Below are 19,221 nucleotides of genomic sequence, written 5' to 3' on the forward strand. Positions count from 1 at the left end.
AAAATTACTCAATTTATATGTGTATTTTTATAGTGTGGGTTTTAGACAAGAGAGGTTGTTGTATACTAAGAAGAAAACAATAAAACATAAGCCAAGTTGCGACATATTTATAAGTCTATATAACAAAAGAGAAAACAACAATCTAATAAAAATGACCCCATATATGGAAATAGGTGTTAGCCCCATATGTTCTATTGATGTCAACATTTTACAAATTTAAGTAGTTTTCAATGCTGGCTTTTACTTAAACTTTTGTTGTTGTTGTTGTTGTTGTTGTTGTTGTTGTATTTGGGCCACACCTTGTGACCTCAGCTCAGGTGTTACTCCTGGTGGCTATGAACTCAAAAATAGCTCCTGGCTTGTGGGACCATATGGGATGCTGGGAATAGAACCCAGGTCCGTCCTTGCTCAGCACAGCAAGGCAAACACCCTACTGTTGTGCTATTGCTCTGGCCCCTTAAACATTTTATCATAGGGTTAGAAAGGCATGTGGAGGCTTTAAAAATCATTGGTAAGGCCTTAACATTTTAATAAACTATTAATATTTGATATCATTATACCCAAAGTGAATAAATCATATGTATACTATAATTTTTAGATATTTATTTTTTATATTTTCTATATATAACTATATATTTTCTATATTTATAGCTCAAATGAACTATATCACTATATCACTTTATGCTCAGGAATACTGTCAGACAAGGGAAATTTTATTAAATCCAAAAGCAAATTATACCGTTTTATTTATTTTGAGGATGGGCACACACATTGGTTCTCAAGGGTTACTCCTGGCTGTGTGTTCAGCAATTACTTATGGCAGGCATGGTGGACTATATGGGATGCCGGGGATAGAACTCAGGTTGCAAGGCAAAAGCCCAAACTTCTATGCTATTGATCTGTCCCTTCATTCTCTTTTTTTTTTTAGTAATTAAATTTGCAAATAAAGGAGGCAAAATTCAGCTCTCCTATCATAATGGTCTATGAGAGAGATGGAAATATATTAAAGGCCAAGAACCCATAATTAAAGATTAAACAGACAAGAGAATCAAAATGAATTTCACCTTTTTTATTTTCTAAACTTTATTACATATCTAATGTATATTTAGTTATGGAATGAGTTTTCCAAATAAAACATTAAAGCACTTTATGTGTTTACAACTCAGTGTTTCATGATGATAAAAAAACAGTGTATCAATCACTAAAATGAATTTATTGGAACACTTCTAGAGTCAAACTCTATATGCAATTTTAAAACCAGGGTAAGCTAGTCCAGTCAATGGACTGGATTTAAGGTAGCCGTGTAGAATTAATGACAAAGTATTTTAGTCACTTCTTTTGGCTATGAACAGAAATGTAAAAAATTAAAGAAGAAAGAAAGAAAGAAAGAAAGAAAGAAAGAAAGAAAGAAAGAAAGAAAGAAAGAAAGAAAGAAAGAAAGAAAGAAAGAAAGAAAGAAAGAAAAAGAAAGAAAGAAAGAAAGAAAGAAAAGAAAGAAAGAAAAAGAAAGAAAGAAAGAAAGAAAGAAAGAAAGAAAGAAAGAGAAGAAAGAGAGAAAGAAAGAAAAAGAAAGAGAAAAAGAAAGAAAGGAAGAAAGAAGAAAGAAAGGAAAAAAGAAAGAAAGAGAGAAAGAAAGAGAGAGAAAGAGAGAAAGGAAGAGAGAGAAAGAGACAAAGAAAGAAAAAGAAAGAGAAAGAAAGAAAGAAAGAAAGAAAGAGAGAGAAAGAAAGAGAGAGAGAAAGAAAAAAGAGAAAAAGAAAGAAAGGGAGAAAGAAAAGAAAGAAAGAAAGAAAGGAAGGAAGGAAGGAAGGAAGGAAGGAAGGAAGGAAGGAAGGAAGGAAGGAAGGAAGGAAGGAAGGAAGGAGGGAGGAAGGAAAGGAAGGAAAGAAAGAAAGGAAGGAAGAAAGGAAGGAAGGAAGAAAGAGAGAGATTGAGAGAAAGAAAGAGAAAGAAAGAGAGAGAAAGGAAGAAAGAAGAAAGAAAGAAAAGAAAAAGAAAAAGAAAGAGAAAGAAAGAGAGAAAGCGATAGAGAGAAAGAATGGACGAGTAAGAAAGAGAGAGAAAGGAAGAAAGAAGAAAGAAAGAAAGAAAGAAAGAAAGAAAGAAAGTGAAACAAAGAAAGAAAGAAAGAGAGAGAGAAAGAAAGAAAGAAAGAGAAAGAAAGAAAGAAAGAAAGAAAGAAAGAAAGAAAGAAAGAAAGAAAGAAAGAAAGAGAAAGAAAGAAAGAAAGAAAAAACAAAGAAAGAAAGAGAAAGAAAAGAAAGAAAGAAGAAAGAAGAGAAAGAAAGAAAGAAAGAAAGAAGAAAGAAAGAAAGAAAGAAAGAAAGAAAGAAAGAAAGAAGAAGAGAAAGAAAGAAAGAAAGAAAGAAAGAAAGAAAGAAAGAAAGAAAGAGAAAGAAAGAAAGAAAAAGAAAGAAGAAAGAAAGAAAGAAAGAAAAAGAAAAATATTAGTGCCAGGAAAGCATTAAGGAAGTTAATTGGTTCTTGAAATGCATAAAATTTAAGATGGGTACAGTCAAGTTAGTGAAATATCAATTGGAGAATAACACCTCTTAAGGGAGTGTCAGCAAATACAGATAAAAGTAGCTGATATTTTTAGAATAGATATTATATTCAGCCATGCACTTGGGCTTTGTACTGATACTTGAGAAACTGGGAATCAGGCCGAAAAAAAGATGAGGCTACATTGGTTATCACAGAATTATTATATGTTGCAGAAGGTGGGAAAACATCAACTAGTATTTTCTGATCATTTTGGAAATGGTTTGCAGCCTGCATTATAGGAAATGTACCTTCTGTCAGGGAGATAAGCCAAAACATTCTGACTCTAATCTAGTTAAGAGGTGCTAAGCACTTATACTTAGATTGTGAATGACAAAAACAGACTCTTAAGTCTGAGTGAAATATTTTAAGAAAGAAATTGGAAGGCATAGATCTAGGTTTAATTCATGAGATAAAGGTGATAAAAAATAAGAGAAACTGATTTATATCTTTATTTCCAATGACAGCAGGCAGAAGAGTCCATGTCTGATAGAAAATGTGTTAAAATAGTGAGTGGCTCCTGGCGAATATAAATACATTGGTTTAGTCAAGAATTAAGTGAGATTTGAGACCACATGCTTCTATAGGGTTTTAAAACATGAGGAAGCTATTCTGACTTCTGTTGGGAACCTCAAAATGCTCCCAGAGACAGAGATAATGGTCAGAAAAATATTCCTAATGTTCTCTCTGTAACCTCAGGTTTTCGCCAACACATGGCATTTTATTTAACTCTCATTATGATAATGTTCAAAATACTAAGTTATTTCCTTAAGCTATATACACCGATTAAAAATTAATACTAAAATTTTTTCTATGATAGATACTTTAACTTCATTTAATCCCATTTTACAATGTAATAGACCAAGACTGTTTACATATTTCACACCGGACAGTGCAACTACTAGATAGATAGACAGTTTCTTACAGTTTATTATTTTAATTTTGAAGACAAGTCATTTGTAAGTTAAAATATAAAAGCAATCAATGGCATCTAGAAAATTCTGAAGTGAGGTTAATTTTCATTCTTTGCTTCTCTCTCAACCCATTCTTCATAAATTCCAAACATATTGGCCTTTCTCAGTTTACAAGGATGATGTTTCCAATTTCTGTAGGTCTTTGCAATATTAACTAAATTTTCTGAAAAGCATGAGGGCATGAATAGTAGTTTTAGTATAATGAAATGAAATCAGAGACGGTTGGTAATTTTTAGTTAAGAGCAAATAAAACATATTTTTGGGTCACACCTAGCAGCGCTCAAGAGATACTCCTGGCTCTGTGCTCAGAAATCAATCCTGACAGGATCAGGGACTATATGAGATGCCAGGAATAGAACCTGGGTCCGTCCCAGGTCAGCTATATGCAAGGCAAACATCATACCATTGTACTATCTCCCCAGATCCTGAAATTGAGCTCCCATATGATCCAGCTATACCACTCCTAGTCATATACCCTAGAATCACAAAACATAATCCAAAAATGCCTTCTTCACACCTATATTTGTTGCAGCGCTATTTACAATAGTTAGACTGGAAACAATCAAGATGCCCTTCAGCAGATGAATGGCTAAAGAAACTGTGGTACATATACACAATGGAATATTATGCAGCCATCAGGAGAGGTAAAGTCATGAAATCTTTCTATACATGGATGGATATGGAAACTATTATGCTAAGTGAAATAAGTCAGAAGGAGAGAGATAGATACATAATAGTCTGACTCATTTATGCATTTTAAGAAAAATAAAAGAAATTCTTGTAATAATGTCCAGAGACAATAGGGCTGGAAGGATTGGCTCATGATGTGAAGTTCACCACAAAGAGTTGTGAGTGCTGTTAGAGTAATAACTACACTATCATGACAATGTTTAGGAGTGAAAGAAGTAAAATGCCTGTCTTGAATCCAGACGTGGTGGGAGAGGAGGGAAACAGGAGGCATTAGTGGTGGGAATGTTGTACTGTTGAAGGGGGGTTATTCTTTTTATGACTGAAACCCAACTATAATTATATTTGTAATCATGATGCTTAAATGAAAATATAATTTAAAAAACAAAGTAAATAAGTTAATGTGTTTCTTAATATTGCTTATATTTTAAATAAATTCAAAATTTATTTTGAAATTATTTCTGAGAAAATAGTTTATTTACCTGAATAAAATTTTAGGGAAGAAATGAAAGAAGGAAGGAAGAATAATTTGGGGGGCTGGGCCACACTCAGTGACTCTCAGAGGTTACTCTTGGCTATGTGCTCAGAAATTCCTTCTGACATGGAGGACCATATGGAACACTGGGAGATCGAACTGCAGTCAATCTTAGGCTAGCGCCAGCAAAGTGGACACCTTTTCTCTCTGAGCTACTGCTCTAGCCCCAAGGAAAGAATAATAATATTTTTTGTTTTGTTTTGTTTTGGGTCACACCCGGCAGCGCTCAGGAGTTACTCCTGGTTCTGTACTCAGAAATCGCTCCTGGCAGGCTCCGGGGACCATATGAGTATGCCGGGATTTGAACCACTGTCCGTCTGCATGCAAGGCAAAAGCCCTACCTCCATGCTATCTCTCCAGCCCAGCAAATATTTGTAATGAACATAAAATTTCAAAAATAAAATAGCTATGATTTAACCATATTACTTTGAGTGATTACTGAATGATGTGATTATTAGTCATGTTTAAATAACCAAAATACTCTAGAAAATAAAACTTTATTAAAATTTCAAATACAGGGGCATGAAGGTAGGGCATGTGCCTTGCATGCAGAATGACAGTTGTTCAAATCCCAGCATCTGTATGGTCCCTCGAGCTTGTCAGGAGCGACTTCTGAATGTAGAGAAAGGAGTAACCACTGAGTGTTGTCGGGTGTGATCCATCCCAAAAATACCCGCAAAATTTTAAATACAAATATATATTAAGCAAGTAATATCTAAAATTATTGAGAAAAATGCTTATTTAAAATGTGTACTTAATTGCATCTTTGAAATGCCAGTCACCATTTTTTTCTCATATTCTGTTTGTATGATTTTAAGAAAAAAACATGTAAGAAGCCCTGTAGAGAAACTTATCTGCCTTCCTGATTCTGAGTCTTCTAGTGTTTTCATTTCCACAAAAGCAAGAACTTTTGCCTGATATCAAAAATAAAACAAATAAAAATATCAAGCTTAAGTTGGAGAAAAAAACAAAATACTATTTTATAAAAGTGTTTGTACCTTATTCTCAAACAAGATATTGTTGGAAATGTCCATTCTCAATGATTTATATAAATTAGGTTTGAAACAACAGAGGTTTCGTCTAATAGCTGCATGTATTTCAGACATAGCTTGAAACAGTTTTGCCTGAGATATGAACAGGAATTCTCCTGTTTTCCAGAACAGGTAATTCATTACTCTTTTCTTGCTCAAATATCAACATCTTTAGTGACACACATACACAGATAGACACACAAGTATGTCTATCTAGCTAGCTACGTAGATCATTCTTAAATCATCATTTCTTACCCTCTATTTGACTCAAGGATCAAAGCAACATGTTTGTCAAAAAGGTAGAGTAGAGTCTTAGAATCATGAAGAACTAAATATGACATCACTTATATCCCTACCAAAAAAACCATTTGCTTGTTCTTCATGACTTTACTACAAAATTGTCTCTGAACATTGTTGACTTTCTTGCTTCTTTCTTTAAGCCCCAATAATTTGTGATTCAAATAAATGTATAATATTTAAACAAAAAAATTTGCCCAAAATGTGTTTGTGTGGAGAAATAGATATTCCAATGAATATCCTACCATTATTTCCTATGACCGTTTCTATATTCCATTCACCCCTATAGCTTCACAGAGCACAATGTGAAACCTTAGGATGTTCCCATTTCTAATGCTATAAATAAATCTAAAATTCTGTACTCTATCAAAACAGATTGAATCCTGGTCCTTACACCTCCCTTCATAAGCCAAATAAGATACGGACCTAGTTTTATATTTACTTAATCTGACCTTCAGAATGAACTTTCAGTGTAGAGCTTTGGCAATGTATGAGACATGCCATCTTCAGCATGAATAAAGATGTGGATTTCATTGTTCACTCACTGTGATCTGACACCATACACAATGCAGTCCTGTTAGGCCCTGGTAACATTTAACTGTTTTGTGGCACTTATCACATTTGGTTGGACAGTTGCCTTCCACCCAGTAATGATGCATGACCTAGAAAAAAAAGATAGTACTGTGGTAAGAGGAGGAACCCGGAAATAACATGTTTGAAGAGCAAGTGTATAGACCTACACTTACATCAGTGTTCTTCTTGGACTTCACATAGGTCTTGATGCAAGAAGGAGGAGCCCGAGCCACACAACGCTCGTGGACTGTGTACTTGCAAACTGAAAGGAAACACATGTCCAGTCTCAAAGCAAAGCCTCGTTTAAATAGCCATTTTTGGAAATACAATGACATGAACAGAGCCTCATTCCATATCCACGGCTCCTTAATCAACCCAAATCATCCACATCAAGGAAAAAGTCCAAGTAGACTGTTTCTATCACGGACGACAAAAGGCCAATTAGTACAGGAAATACTGTGCATGAGTAAAACCAAGACTCTTCTATCATGGCTGGCAGGAAATGCTTAATTAAATCAGGCCTCGCTTACATTTTTCACAATAATTCCCAGATGACAAAAATATTAAAGACAAACTGATGACTGCCAAATGGCCTAGTGTCATTTGCTAGAAAGAAGAGATCTACAGTTTACAAAGGAGAGGCGTGAGGGCAGCTGGTGGGCCTGGGACTAAAAGCTCACGAGCTTATGCTATTCTCTGTATTGATTTATTCAAACATTAAGTGGTTTACTAGTCCATATCCCGAGAATAGATTTCATTTTACTTGCCTGAATTTTATTCAAAGCTTATCCCTCATCTGATGAATCTCAGGCCACTATTTGTCAAAAATGAACTATCTTGATAGAGAACACAGTATGTAAATATGTACATGTATGTAGACTGTTTAAATCTACAAGGAAATGCATATGTAACACAAAATATGACATAAAACTAAGAGCAAATTACTCAATATGTTAGAAATAACTCAGGCTGAAGCGACAGCACAGTGGGTAGAGTATTTGTCTTGCAGTCTGCCGACCTGAGTTTGCAGACTGCTGACATGGGTTTGATCCCATATTGTCCCCTGAGCTTCAGCAGGAGTGATCCCTGAGTACAGAGACAGGAATAAGTCCTGAGTCATGCTGTGTATGGCCCCAAACAGCCAAATTAAGAAAAAGAAAATTATTTCACAGCAGAATGCTGAATAGAATAGGGATCTTTACAAATATTCTTTTACATAACACTCATTACAAGTGAAGGGTTCTGAATTGACATATATGCATATATAAATTAAAATAAAACAAATATGTAATTATGTCAATAAAATATCCCCGCTTGAAATAGAAATAAAAAATATTCAAAAATGGGGCCAGTGAGGTGGCGCTAGAGGTAAGGTGTCTGCCTTGCAAGTGCTAGCCAAGGAAGGACCGCAGTTCGATCCCCCGGCGTCCCATATGGTCTCCCCATGCCAAGGGCAATTTCTGAGTGCTTAGCTAGGAGTAACCCCTGAGCATCAAACGGGTGTGGCCAAAAAAACAAAAATTAAAATTCAAAACTACCAACATTTTCTTTGTCAACACTGAAGAAAATTATATGGTTTTTCTTCTCTATTCTGGTAATATGGTTGAAGGCACTTAAACCAATAGTGTGGGAAAGCAGACACACTGGGGGAGGGTGTTGAGTTTAATTCCTTATTAACAAACACTGTTGATCTCTGTGCCTCAAGTACAATTATCTTAAAACTCTGTTTAAAGTTTTATTTTCTCTATGTCATAGTTCACCTTCTGGAGCCTACCATGACAAATGACTTTCTATTAAATACTCAAACTTCAAAATAAAAACACTCATTTGAATCTGGAGAAAGTATAGAAAAAACTAGTATTCTGAATTTCACCAGCAAAAGTGCCCTCTAGTGACACATGGCAATTCCTTGTAATGACAAAGACCCCCAAATACTAAGAAAATGGTCTAAATATGGCATGAAACATGTTTTTAAAAGTCAAATAATAATTCTAAGAAACCTTCAATTTCTAAATAGACTAAAATAATATATAATAAAAATATTGTTTGAAAGCAAACTCATAGAGCAATCGGATAAAGAAATTCTTCAGAATTCAATGAAGGACAAAATAGGAAACTTCTAATAATCCTGACAGTTACATGAGCTCCAGACAAGGAAGGTAAAAGTACAGATGGAAAACTTGCTCGTCCGAGAAAACTTTACAATATTTGCTTTGTTTGAACAGAGGGTTCAAGAACATAAGTAATATATGTTGGTGATGGGGCTATAGAGTCATTGCAGTGGTTGGAAGATTACCTTGCCTGAGTCTGACTTGGATTAGATCTCAGGAACTCTGGCATACCACAGGATCTCTCAGGCCACAATAAGTGTGCACTTTGAGCACATTCTTGGGTTAATCCCTAAATATTCCCAGGAATGCCCCCCAAAACATATTTTAACAAGTAGTTGGTAGACATATACTAGAAACATATACTAGAAACTAGAAATGGGAACCCCTAAATAGAACAAAATGAAAATAGCCAAGTTAAATGTATTGAAGTGTAGATGATTACAAAACTTTGGGGGCCAGAACAATAGCACAGCTACTAATATTCTTGCCTTCATTGCAGCTGATCTGGTCTTAATACTCAGTGCTACATATAGTCGACTAATCCCTACCAGAATGCTACTGGAGCATAGAACCAGAAGTAAACCCTGAGCCCAATGCTCCTCACTGTAAGATTAACAAACTAGACTATAAATTGGTGATACTTTGAGTTTCAAGATTTATTCATCTTTTGCAATATTTTTGCAAATATTCTTTATACTAGTATTAAAATTAGTGGTTTTTACCCTGTTGTATCTCTTATGATTTCCTAACTTGAAAACAAATTGTAAATCCACAAAAAGAACCCCAGTTAGGGGCAGAACTCATCACAAAAGTCAATGTAATTAAATGAATGAACAGAGAAAAATGACCAACAAGGAATATTTCAGTAGTATCAGAAACAAGTGAAAATACTCAGGCTTCTAACAAAAAGATATAAGAATTATGAACACATTAAACCCCAGAGGGATCCAATGATGAAATGTTTCCTTTTTGGAAAATCTATTTCCAAGGGGAGAGTTTTCTCCAATTGTAGAAATCAGAGAGACCTAAATGTTAAGAAACATAGTAAAGGGAATGAGCTGACAGAAGGCCTACTTCAGGCCCTGTCCACTGTTAGCACTACCCCCTGAGGTCAACCTCCTCACTGGAAAGGAGCATAGAGGTGACACTCACAGGAGCAGCAGAGGCCTTGCTTGCCCACGCCGATGAGCATGTTCAGACAAAGATTGCAATAGGCAGGCTTGTTAAAATGCTTGAGTCTCCACACGTGCTGCCCGTCGTCCTTCACATTCTGCACAAGATGGGACATAAGAGAAACAGATTTGGCTTGATGAAATAATAAACAGAGTAATATGTAACTGCCAAAAAAAATTGAGGGCTGGACGAAAGCATTTCAAGACAATCTGTTCTTGCATCCCTGACTTTTTCTAACATCACCAGCGTCTAGAGAAACACATGTGTTCTAGTGAAGTGAATTCTGGCTATCCACTGTGAGATGCTAGAGAAGTTTATGGATTCTTGGTTCCTTTCAGTATTTCAGCAACATGATTCAAATATGGCCCGGTCCTCCCCCAAAACAAGAATGTGTATACTCTGTCGTTGAATATATGACACAGAATTCAGAAAACAATCAAATGCCTATACAGATGAGGAAAAGCCTCAGAAATAAAATCTTGGACGGGATTAGCATTTTGTCATTCTCCTTTACAAGCTTTATTATAATCTAATTCTTGTTTGCCTTATATAGTAGATTAAGAACAAAATTACATTGCAGTTCTTTTTATTAGCTCACCTTGTATTATATGAAAGAGTTTACTCTTAGAGAAAGGTAGTAAAACCTAAAATATGAGTGTTTCTAATTGTGATCATTATTAAAGTAATTGGTCAGAATACAACAGTGAACCAATGTCCATTTTCATCTTACTAAGACAATTAGTCTTTAGTCTTCCAAATAAATCTCTGTAGCTATCAGTATTTTTCTATTGGTATATTTAATCACATAGGTGTTGGTTGATTAAAGTAATCTTGCAAGAATACTCCTTATAGGATTCAAGTAATATTGTAAGCATACTCCTTATAAGTATTTATATATATATTTTGGGGTGTCCTGGACCTCCCATTCAGTGCTCATGAGGCATTTAGGGGCTCTTTTCTAGACTCTAACAATTGGATGCCAGGCCAAAGTGAGAGTTAAAGATGTGGCACTTCCTGTGTCCTGCAGTCTGGCCAAAGTAGGCTACCCTCGTAGTAGAAAAGCTGTTCAGAGGCCTCTGGGCTCTTTCTTATTTGGCAATACTCAGAGAACTATTTGGAGCCAGAGATTGATCGGGGTTGACTGTGTGAAAGCATCTGCCTTAATTCGTAGACAGACACCCTACCAGTTTAAATAAATTGACTAAGGTTATATTCTAAAATGACTATTGTTTCCCATTAATATTTAGCCTAAATATCCTATTAGTAATTTCAACAATTATATTGCTTTTGGCAATATCACTTAGTAGTGTCCTAAATTAATGGATCATATAGATTAAGGATAGTCAAGTTGTGATTTTCCTAAATGACATTTACCAAATCACTTCTGAATACCTACTAAGATCTAGAAACTAATATATATTCTATGACAGTGGTAGGACATAGGCTTTTACAATTTTTAAGCTCAAATTTTCTCTTAACTGGCTCTTTCTCTTTAAATTTTTTTAATACTTTACTTAAAAAAAGTACAACATAAATGCTTCAATGCTTTTATTTTTCTTAACCTTTTACAATTTTGAAGCTCAAATTTTCTCTTAACCTGCTCTTTCTCTTTAAATTTCTTTTAATAAAAAATGCTTTACTTAGGGCGCCGGAGAGATAGCACAGCAGCGTTTGCCTTGCAAGCAGCCGATCCAGGACCAAAGGTGGTTGGTTCTAATCCCGTGTCCCATATGGTCCCCCATGCCTGCCAGGAGCTATTTCTGAGCAGACAACTAGGAGTAACCCCTGAGCACTGCCCGGTGTGACCCACCCAAAAACCAAAAAAAAAAAAATGCTTTACTTAAAAAAGCACAACATAAATGCTTCAATGCTTTTATTTTTCTTAACTTATTAGTCAAAATGTAATAAATCTTAATAAGTTGTACAAAGTAAATAAATAAATAAATAAATAAATAAGTAAATAAATAAATAAAAAGATTATTTTATTTATCTTGATTAAATATTAAAAATGGAGTTTCTTAGCCACTTCCCTCTATTGCCAATCAAGAAATAACCACCATATTTGTAGTCCCAGATTAAATTCTTAGCAACTAATTCTTACATTAAAAATGTCAAAATTTGGGCTGGAGCTGTAGCGCTAGGAATAAGGCATCTACCTTTTGTGCACACTAGCCTATAACTGACTTTGGTTTGATCCCCAGACATCCCAGATGATCCCCCAAGCCAGGGGCGATTTCTAAGGGCATAGCCAGGAGAAATCCCTGAGCATTATTGGGTGTGGTCCGGAAACCAAAAAAAAAAAAAAATCAAATTTGGGTCCAGAGCAGTGGCACAAGTAGTTAGAGTATGCCTTGCGTGTGCTAGCCTAGGACTGACCGTGGTTCAATCCCCCAGCATTCCTTATGGTAACTCAAACCAGGAGCAATTTCTGAGCACATAGCCAGGAGGAGCCCTTGGGCATCACCGGGTGTGGTCAAAAAACAAAAATAATATCCAATTTGGGTCATAAATGAAATATTGATCAATAAGCTTTCTCAGTGATAATTCTTTATTTTCCGCTTGAATTTTAATCACATTTTGTAGGCAGAGCTGTCTTCACCCCCCCTATTTTTCAAAAGTGTGTAATGACTACCTTGGAAAACAGGAATATGTTCCCTACCAGACAAGATTTAAGGCTTACTTATGGACTGATATCATCAATAATAATCGTTCTCTTTTAAGCAAAGGTGCTTATGAAAGTTTCTAAAAGATTTCAAGTGTTTGAACTCATGGGTTCCAAGCTCTGATGCTCTGAAGTCATACTCCATGAGCTCTGGGAGGCTTCATATGTCATTAGAACTGATTCAGACAAGAAGCTCAGAGTCCTTGTTCTGCTGTGAATGAGCAATGTCTTTGTTTCTGATCCAAATATCCCATGCTAATCTTTAAGAAATGAAGGCAAGAGAGCTTGTTAACTTGGAAGTCAGTCAAATCTCACACTTCACAACTCTCCTCAATATGCAGCTTAGATTTCTAATATGTGACAAATATGTTTTATATAGAAGCAGTTAAGAAGGTGAAATTGTGACCTGAGAGTTAGTATATGGCTTGTGGCAACCTCCTTTGGATCCCTGGCTAAAAATATATGTCTTGGAGTGATTACTCAGGACCCCATGTTTCATCCCTAAACACAGAGACAGGAGAGATTCCTGAATACAGTAGAATGAGGTTCAATAAACTTCACCCCTATAAAGAAAAAAAATTTCTTATATTAGAGGTTAGTAGATAGTTAGTAGATAGATAGGACAAAGGGATAAGAGCTTGTCTTTTATGCAATAGAGCCAGATTCATGCCCAGTATCACATATGTTCCCCTAAGCACTGCACTGAATGGTGTTCAGCACAGAGGCACGAGTAAGCTCTGAGCACTGTTGAGTGTGGCCCTAAATGTAACATAAGAATGTGACAAGAGAGGACTTCAGAAGACTTCATCCATAATATTTAGAAAAATAATAAAAGGCTTTGAAGTGGTGAAGGGGGTGTTCTTTTATTATAATTAAAACCCAACCACAAACATGTTTGTAAATGCAGTGTTTAAATAAAGATATAATTTTATTTATTTATTCGTTCATTCATTTTTTTATTTTGGATTTTGGGTCACGCTTGTGATGCTCAGGTGTTACTCCTGGCTATGCGCTCTGAAATTGCTCCTGGATCTGGGACCATATTAGACACGCGGGGCGGGGCGTGTCAAATTGTAGTTCGTCCTGGGTCAGCTGCATGCAAGGCAAATGCCCTACTGCTTGTGCCACTGCTCCAGACCAATAAATATGTCATTTAAAAAAAAAAAAAGGCCATGGAACATTATTTTAAAATCTGGCTTTGCTTCCTTCATAACATAAAGAAAAAAACTATATTTGTTTAACTAAACAATATTTTCCCCAAGTGTATCCTTCAACTATGAAAGCACTATCATGAGGAGACTAATTTTAGAAATGAAGTTGCTATATTTTAAATTTTAAAATTATATTGATGTCAGATAATGAGAAGTTTCAATCTTTAGAAAAGATTTTGAAGTGAAAAGGAGGAAAGCAAAATGAAACTGTCTTACATATAGCAGGGTTTATAATCCTTGTCATTTCACTTTTAAATGATTGTCCATTACATGTGAATAAGCCGCCTCTTATTGAAGAGCACATATGGCTCGAGTTAGCTGGCATTTTCCTTATCAAAAAATAAACAAGTCTGAATGTGGGTGTTTTGTCAATCAGAACTCTTATCCATGTTACAGGCTTGCAACTGATATATAAATCTATTACCCAGACCTAAAATGCTTTACCAAAAAACAAATTAAATAGCTTTATAGCTCTGAGCTGGATCCATTGCCAAAATATTCACAGGATAAAATATGTATGTGACTTCAGGAGAAGAAATTGGAATAAGGAGCCAACTACTTCTCAGCTGCTCAAATTATATTCAACTCTGTATTTTCATGTCTTGTCCTGTTTGTCTTACTATGGTGGTAAACAGTAAGGGAAGGGTAGAACCAAAAAAAACTACCCTTCTTACATTCTATAAGCTAATTACATCATAGTTAGACGTATTAGTACTTCTATTGCAAATATTTATCATCAAAGGAAATAATTCATGTTCAAAAAATAAATTAATAGGTTTGATGAAAGCCTTTATCCCTGACCTAACATGAAAATGTATATAAGCCATTTTAACTTGTTTCTTATTTTCCTCTCTAATAAAAATCGAAGTATCCACTTTCTGTTCCCAGGCCAGGGTGTGAGATTTCATTATATAATACCTGTGAAGTCAGTTTAGCTCTTCTGAAGACTGGTGTTATATAAACAGTAAATAGTATTACCACCATTGGGTTGAGTTGTGTAACAGCCCAATATTTCAGTCAAAAGACTGAAAAATCTAATTTGCAGGATCTCGACAACTTAAGTTTTTCTTTCATGTTTTCTTTACATTACCAAACTTTATTTTTAACAAGAATTTATTTCGGATATCTCAACACAGTTTTTCACTGGGACTATTTACTTCTGTTTTGATTCATCTTACTTAAAAAGCAATAAAATTACCACTGAGTGAGGGCTCCAAGATCTTCCTTATTTTTTTTTATCTGAAAACCAAGTATTTATTTCAATGGCAAAATTGCCTGTTAAAACTTTTTGCATCCTTTATCGTGATGACACATTTTATAAAATTGTATTTTTCCTTGATACATCCAATATCAGAGGTCATGTTTGTGTCAACCAAAGGTATTATCTGCCACATGTTTAATAAGAAGTAATTTCGTGGACATCATCGAAGAATATGCTCCTACCAGAACCAGGCCATATCTTGTTTCAAATGGTTTCATTTATAGCTCTTAGAAGAGTTAATGCTCCAAATTAAACCCAACTCATTGAAGAAGAGTTACAATTAAATTGCCTCACATTTTTTGTTCAAGGTCTCCAAATATTATAACAATATCAAAAAGATATGTTCTTCTTAAGATAGCCAACAATGCTGAGGTATTATTCCTGGCAACTCAGGGGCGCATAAGGAATGCCAGAAATTAGATCCAGGTCAGCTCCATGAAAGACAAGTTTCCTATCCACTGTACCATAATTACACACTGAACTTTCATTCTCTCTGCTAGATTACATCTCCTGTGTATGGTCTGAAACACTTAAAAAAAAAAGCCCAGATTCTAATGAAAATTCAAAATTATGTAATTTTATGTAGTCCTCTCTTTGAATGACCAGATCTGGGATAAAAACAATTGTGAATATGGTGCCACAATGGTGGAGCAAGCGGTAGGGCATTTGCCTTGCATGCCCTAACCTAGGATGTACCATAGTTCACACGCTTGGCATCCCATATGGTCCCCCAAGCCGGGAATGATTTCTGAGAGCATAGTCAGGAATAACCTGGTATGCCCGCCTAATAAAAGCAAGAAAAAATTATGAACTTTACCCTGTGTTTTCATGAGGTTCAATATAGCAGAATATAGGCAGTCGAATATTCTTAACTAAATAAAATAAAACATTAAAACATTCATATTTTAAACATAGTCTTGTCGGTTATTAATATACCTTCTGTGATCTTCTCCACACACAGAATTTTATTAGGGAAAACATTTCACCAGAAATAACGAATAAAATCAATTATCTTTACAACACTAGGCAAAAAAACAACAGCAAAAAAAAAAAAAACCACACAACTAAAATAACGTAGTCAATAAACAAGGTAAAAACTCCATACTCCATGCAATGATTAATGAATAGCATCAAATTATATGTATATATGTATAGATATGTATGATATATGTTATAAATACCATAGATATATTAATTTTTAGAAGATGTTTCTATTTTATATATAGAAAAGCTGAAGTTGATGACAAGAGTAAATTGTTGTTTTACTAATATTATTTTATATTATTTGTTTTGTTTTTGTTTTAAAGCCATACCTGGTAGTACTCAGTGATTACTCCTGCTCTGTGCTAAGGAATTACTCTGGAATCTGTACTCGAGAATTTCTCCCAGTGGTCTTTTTTTTCCCCCCTCAGGGGAGAGCGCGAATGCAGTCTCCCACTACCACAAATTTTGCAGTCGAGTTTCTTGCATTTGGGGAAATCGCACGAGTCAGCACACCCAGAGTGCAATGGGTGGGCCTCGCCCTGGGGAAACCACCTTTGTGATCATGGTATCTCCCCTGCCAGGTAAATATTCTCCCAGTTGTCTTAAGGATCATATTGGCAGCCAGAGATTGAACCAAGCAAGATAGGTTGCGTGCAGGACAAATGCTCTATACACTGTACTATTCCTCCAGTCACAAGTTTTGCTAATCTAAATTTAGACTCCTGGCAAATTGGTAACCCTTCTTGTATGATGTTATGAACTTAGAAATTAGAAAATTACTTTGAAAAATATCTAATAATTATTTACAATTATAGATTCCATATAGTAGATTATTGATAGTTTTGCTCATTAAGGAAATGTTTCTGAATTAAAAAAATATTAAAAAAATTAAAAAGTAATCTTAACTAACACCTTCACATATATACATAAAACATCTACACATATGCATATATACATACATATACATATATACACACATATATAAATAATATACATATATATTAACTAACAGGGTGACAGGCACAATTTAACCCTGTTAATAAAGCCAAGCTAAATCACAACTTAATTTTTAGTATTCTATATTCTTCTTTCATTCTGGCTGCTCTACTCTACATTCACCCTCCTCTTTTCCTTAACTTATCTAGTATAACAAGATAATGTTTTTGATCTTCTAACAGGGTAAAGTTATATTTATATATGTAGATGTGTGTTTTCACTTATAATTTGATAAAATTATAATGATTGGCTATATTACAGGTCAGTAAATGAGAACTTTGATTCCAATTTTATCAGCAACCTGATCTTTAAATAAAGTTTAATTAGAACACAGCCATGCTCCAGAATTTCTATATAGTCTGGGATTAATTGTGCTTCACTGAAGAATTGTAAAGCAGTAAAAGAGACATTATGGTCCACAAAACCTAAGCTTTTTTCCTGTCTATTTATTGGCAAACTTTAGCAATCACTGAGACACATTTCTAAATATAATTTTTAAATAAAATAAATATAGCAAATAAATACTTTTTAAAAATAAGTTCAGTGAGATGGATGCTGAATAATGTATAGATCAGGTATACATATTTCACTGGAATCATCCAAATCACATAAACCACTCCAATTCCCAAATTTTCTTCAGGTGTAGAGACACCAATATAGAAAGTATTATTTTCTTCTTGAGTTTCATAAAGTTTGGAAGACTTCTTGTAAGAGAATAAAGGTCTCTTATTCTTCATTATTTGGTACAAAATCTAGTCCTGCTATTCGTACATGTAACACTGAAATTAATAATATTTCATGTAGGATAACTTTTGTTTCTGGTATTAAAAATCTCATTGGAATTGGTGACTATCCCTGGACAATATTTTAATCTGTGTTATTTGGCTAATATACCACAATACCTTACTAATGTGGTAAGCCATTTAACATGCACCATCTATTAGAGTCTATTCCCCAAACTCATAACTGAAAATAGACAAGAGTACACGTACACAGGACAACGTAACAGGACAAGTCCTAGGATAATAGCCAGATTCAATTTAACTTGCAGATGCTCTGAGACTTGCAATTTCTTACGTAAAATCAGTGCACTAAGAGAAGTTCTGGGGAAGGAAGAAATTGTATTGTGGTCAAACTGTAAAGGTCACAAACAAGCACATTAATTGTCCATGTAATTGGAAGTTCATCTCAATTACTAAAGTAAAAATGGCCTTTAAAAAGCCAATGCTATTCCTGCTTTGTAATATGCAAACAAGGTCTTCAGATCAAAACTCTCCCAGTAAAAAAAAACAACAATCTCTTTTGTAACCACTATTACATAATTATTCTTTGAAAGGTAAAGAAAATTGGGTTTCTTTCCAACTGTTTATAGGGTGCCCTTATTCAGTGACTAAAAATATGTTAATCGGTACAACCTTGCCATCTAGTGACTACCTTTGGGAACACAACATTAGGGGATCATTTGAATTAGTACTTGGAAAGCAGAACTGGATTCTGTCATTAAAATTTAAAATCATCTCTTTTATATATGAATACAAATATATTCTTAAGAATATTACAATAAAATTACATATAATTATTCTTTTGAGTACTAATATAAAGGAATCACCATCTTGCTGAGAAGGTGAATTTTTAAAATATTTGTTAAATAAATCCAAATAGATGTGTGGGCTAGCCGTGCCCTTAAAATTCTTATATTTTTCAAAATTTACAAATATATATTTATACAAGTGTCTATAAGTTTGTAAATTATAAATTTACTGATAACCATTTTCTAAATGATAATTTTCAAATAATATCATTTTAGGTTGCTGGAGGATACAACAGGGGTAAATGTGCTTGCCTTGAACTCAGCTCAAAACTGGCTCAAGCCACGCATCTCAATCCAACACTGCCAGGAGTGACTCATCTCTTATTTGAGCATTTCTAACTATAATCTTCAACAAGAAATATTCTATAATATATATAATTATAATAATATGAAAATATAAATGACAGAAAATAATTTGTGTACTTTCCTTTAACTACTAATCTACTTACTCATTCATGCATATTAATTCAGTATCTTGCACCAGAGTATTTATGAGGACTTAGGATAACCCAAATTTTTAGTTTGAAAAAACATAAAATAATTGGTTGAAGCAATATTATAGAGGGTTGGGTGCTTGTCTTGCTCAAAATCAAC

At 34.5% G+C, this 19,221-nt stretch overlaps 1 protein-coding gene and 1 non-coding gene across 2 annotated transcripts in view; both read right to left on the minus strand.

The window, feature by feature from the left end:
* DGKB (diacylglycerol kinase beta) overlaps positions 1-19,221 on the minus strand; it is a 754,568-nt gene that overhangs the window by 502,102 nt on the left and 233,245 nt on the right. The window contains exons 10-12 of the mRNA XM_049785694.1: positions 9,902-10,019; positions 6,812-6,900; positions 6,611-6,727 (exon numbers count right to left, since the gene is read on the minus strand). Of these exons, the coding sequence (XP_049641651.1) occupies positions 6,611-6,727; positions 6,812-6,900; positions 9,902-10,019 (324 nt within the window). The remainder of the gene's footprint in view (positions 1-6,610; positions 6,728-6,811; positions 6,901-9,901; positions 10,020-19,221) is intronic.
* Positions 16,466-16,629, minus strand: LOC126026884 (U1 spliceosomal RNA). Its single transcript, XR_007502084.1, has one exon. It is a non-coding gene; the product is annotated as a U1 spliceosomal RNA (small nuclear RNA).

Source organism: Suncus etruscus, chromosome 13 (assembly GCF_024139225.1).
Source record: "Suncus etruscus isolate mSunEtr1 chromosome 13, mSunEtr1.pri.cur, whole genome shotgun sequence".
NCBI lineage: Eukaryota > Metazoa > Chordata > Mammalia > Eulipotyphla > Soricidae > Suncus > Suncus etruscus.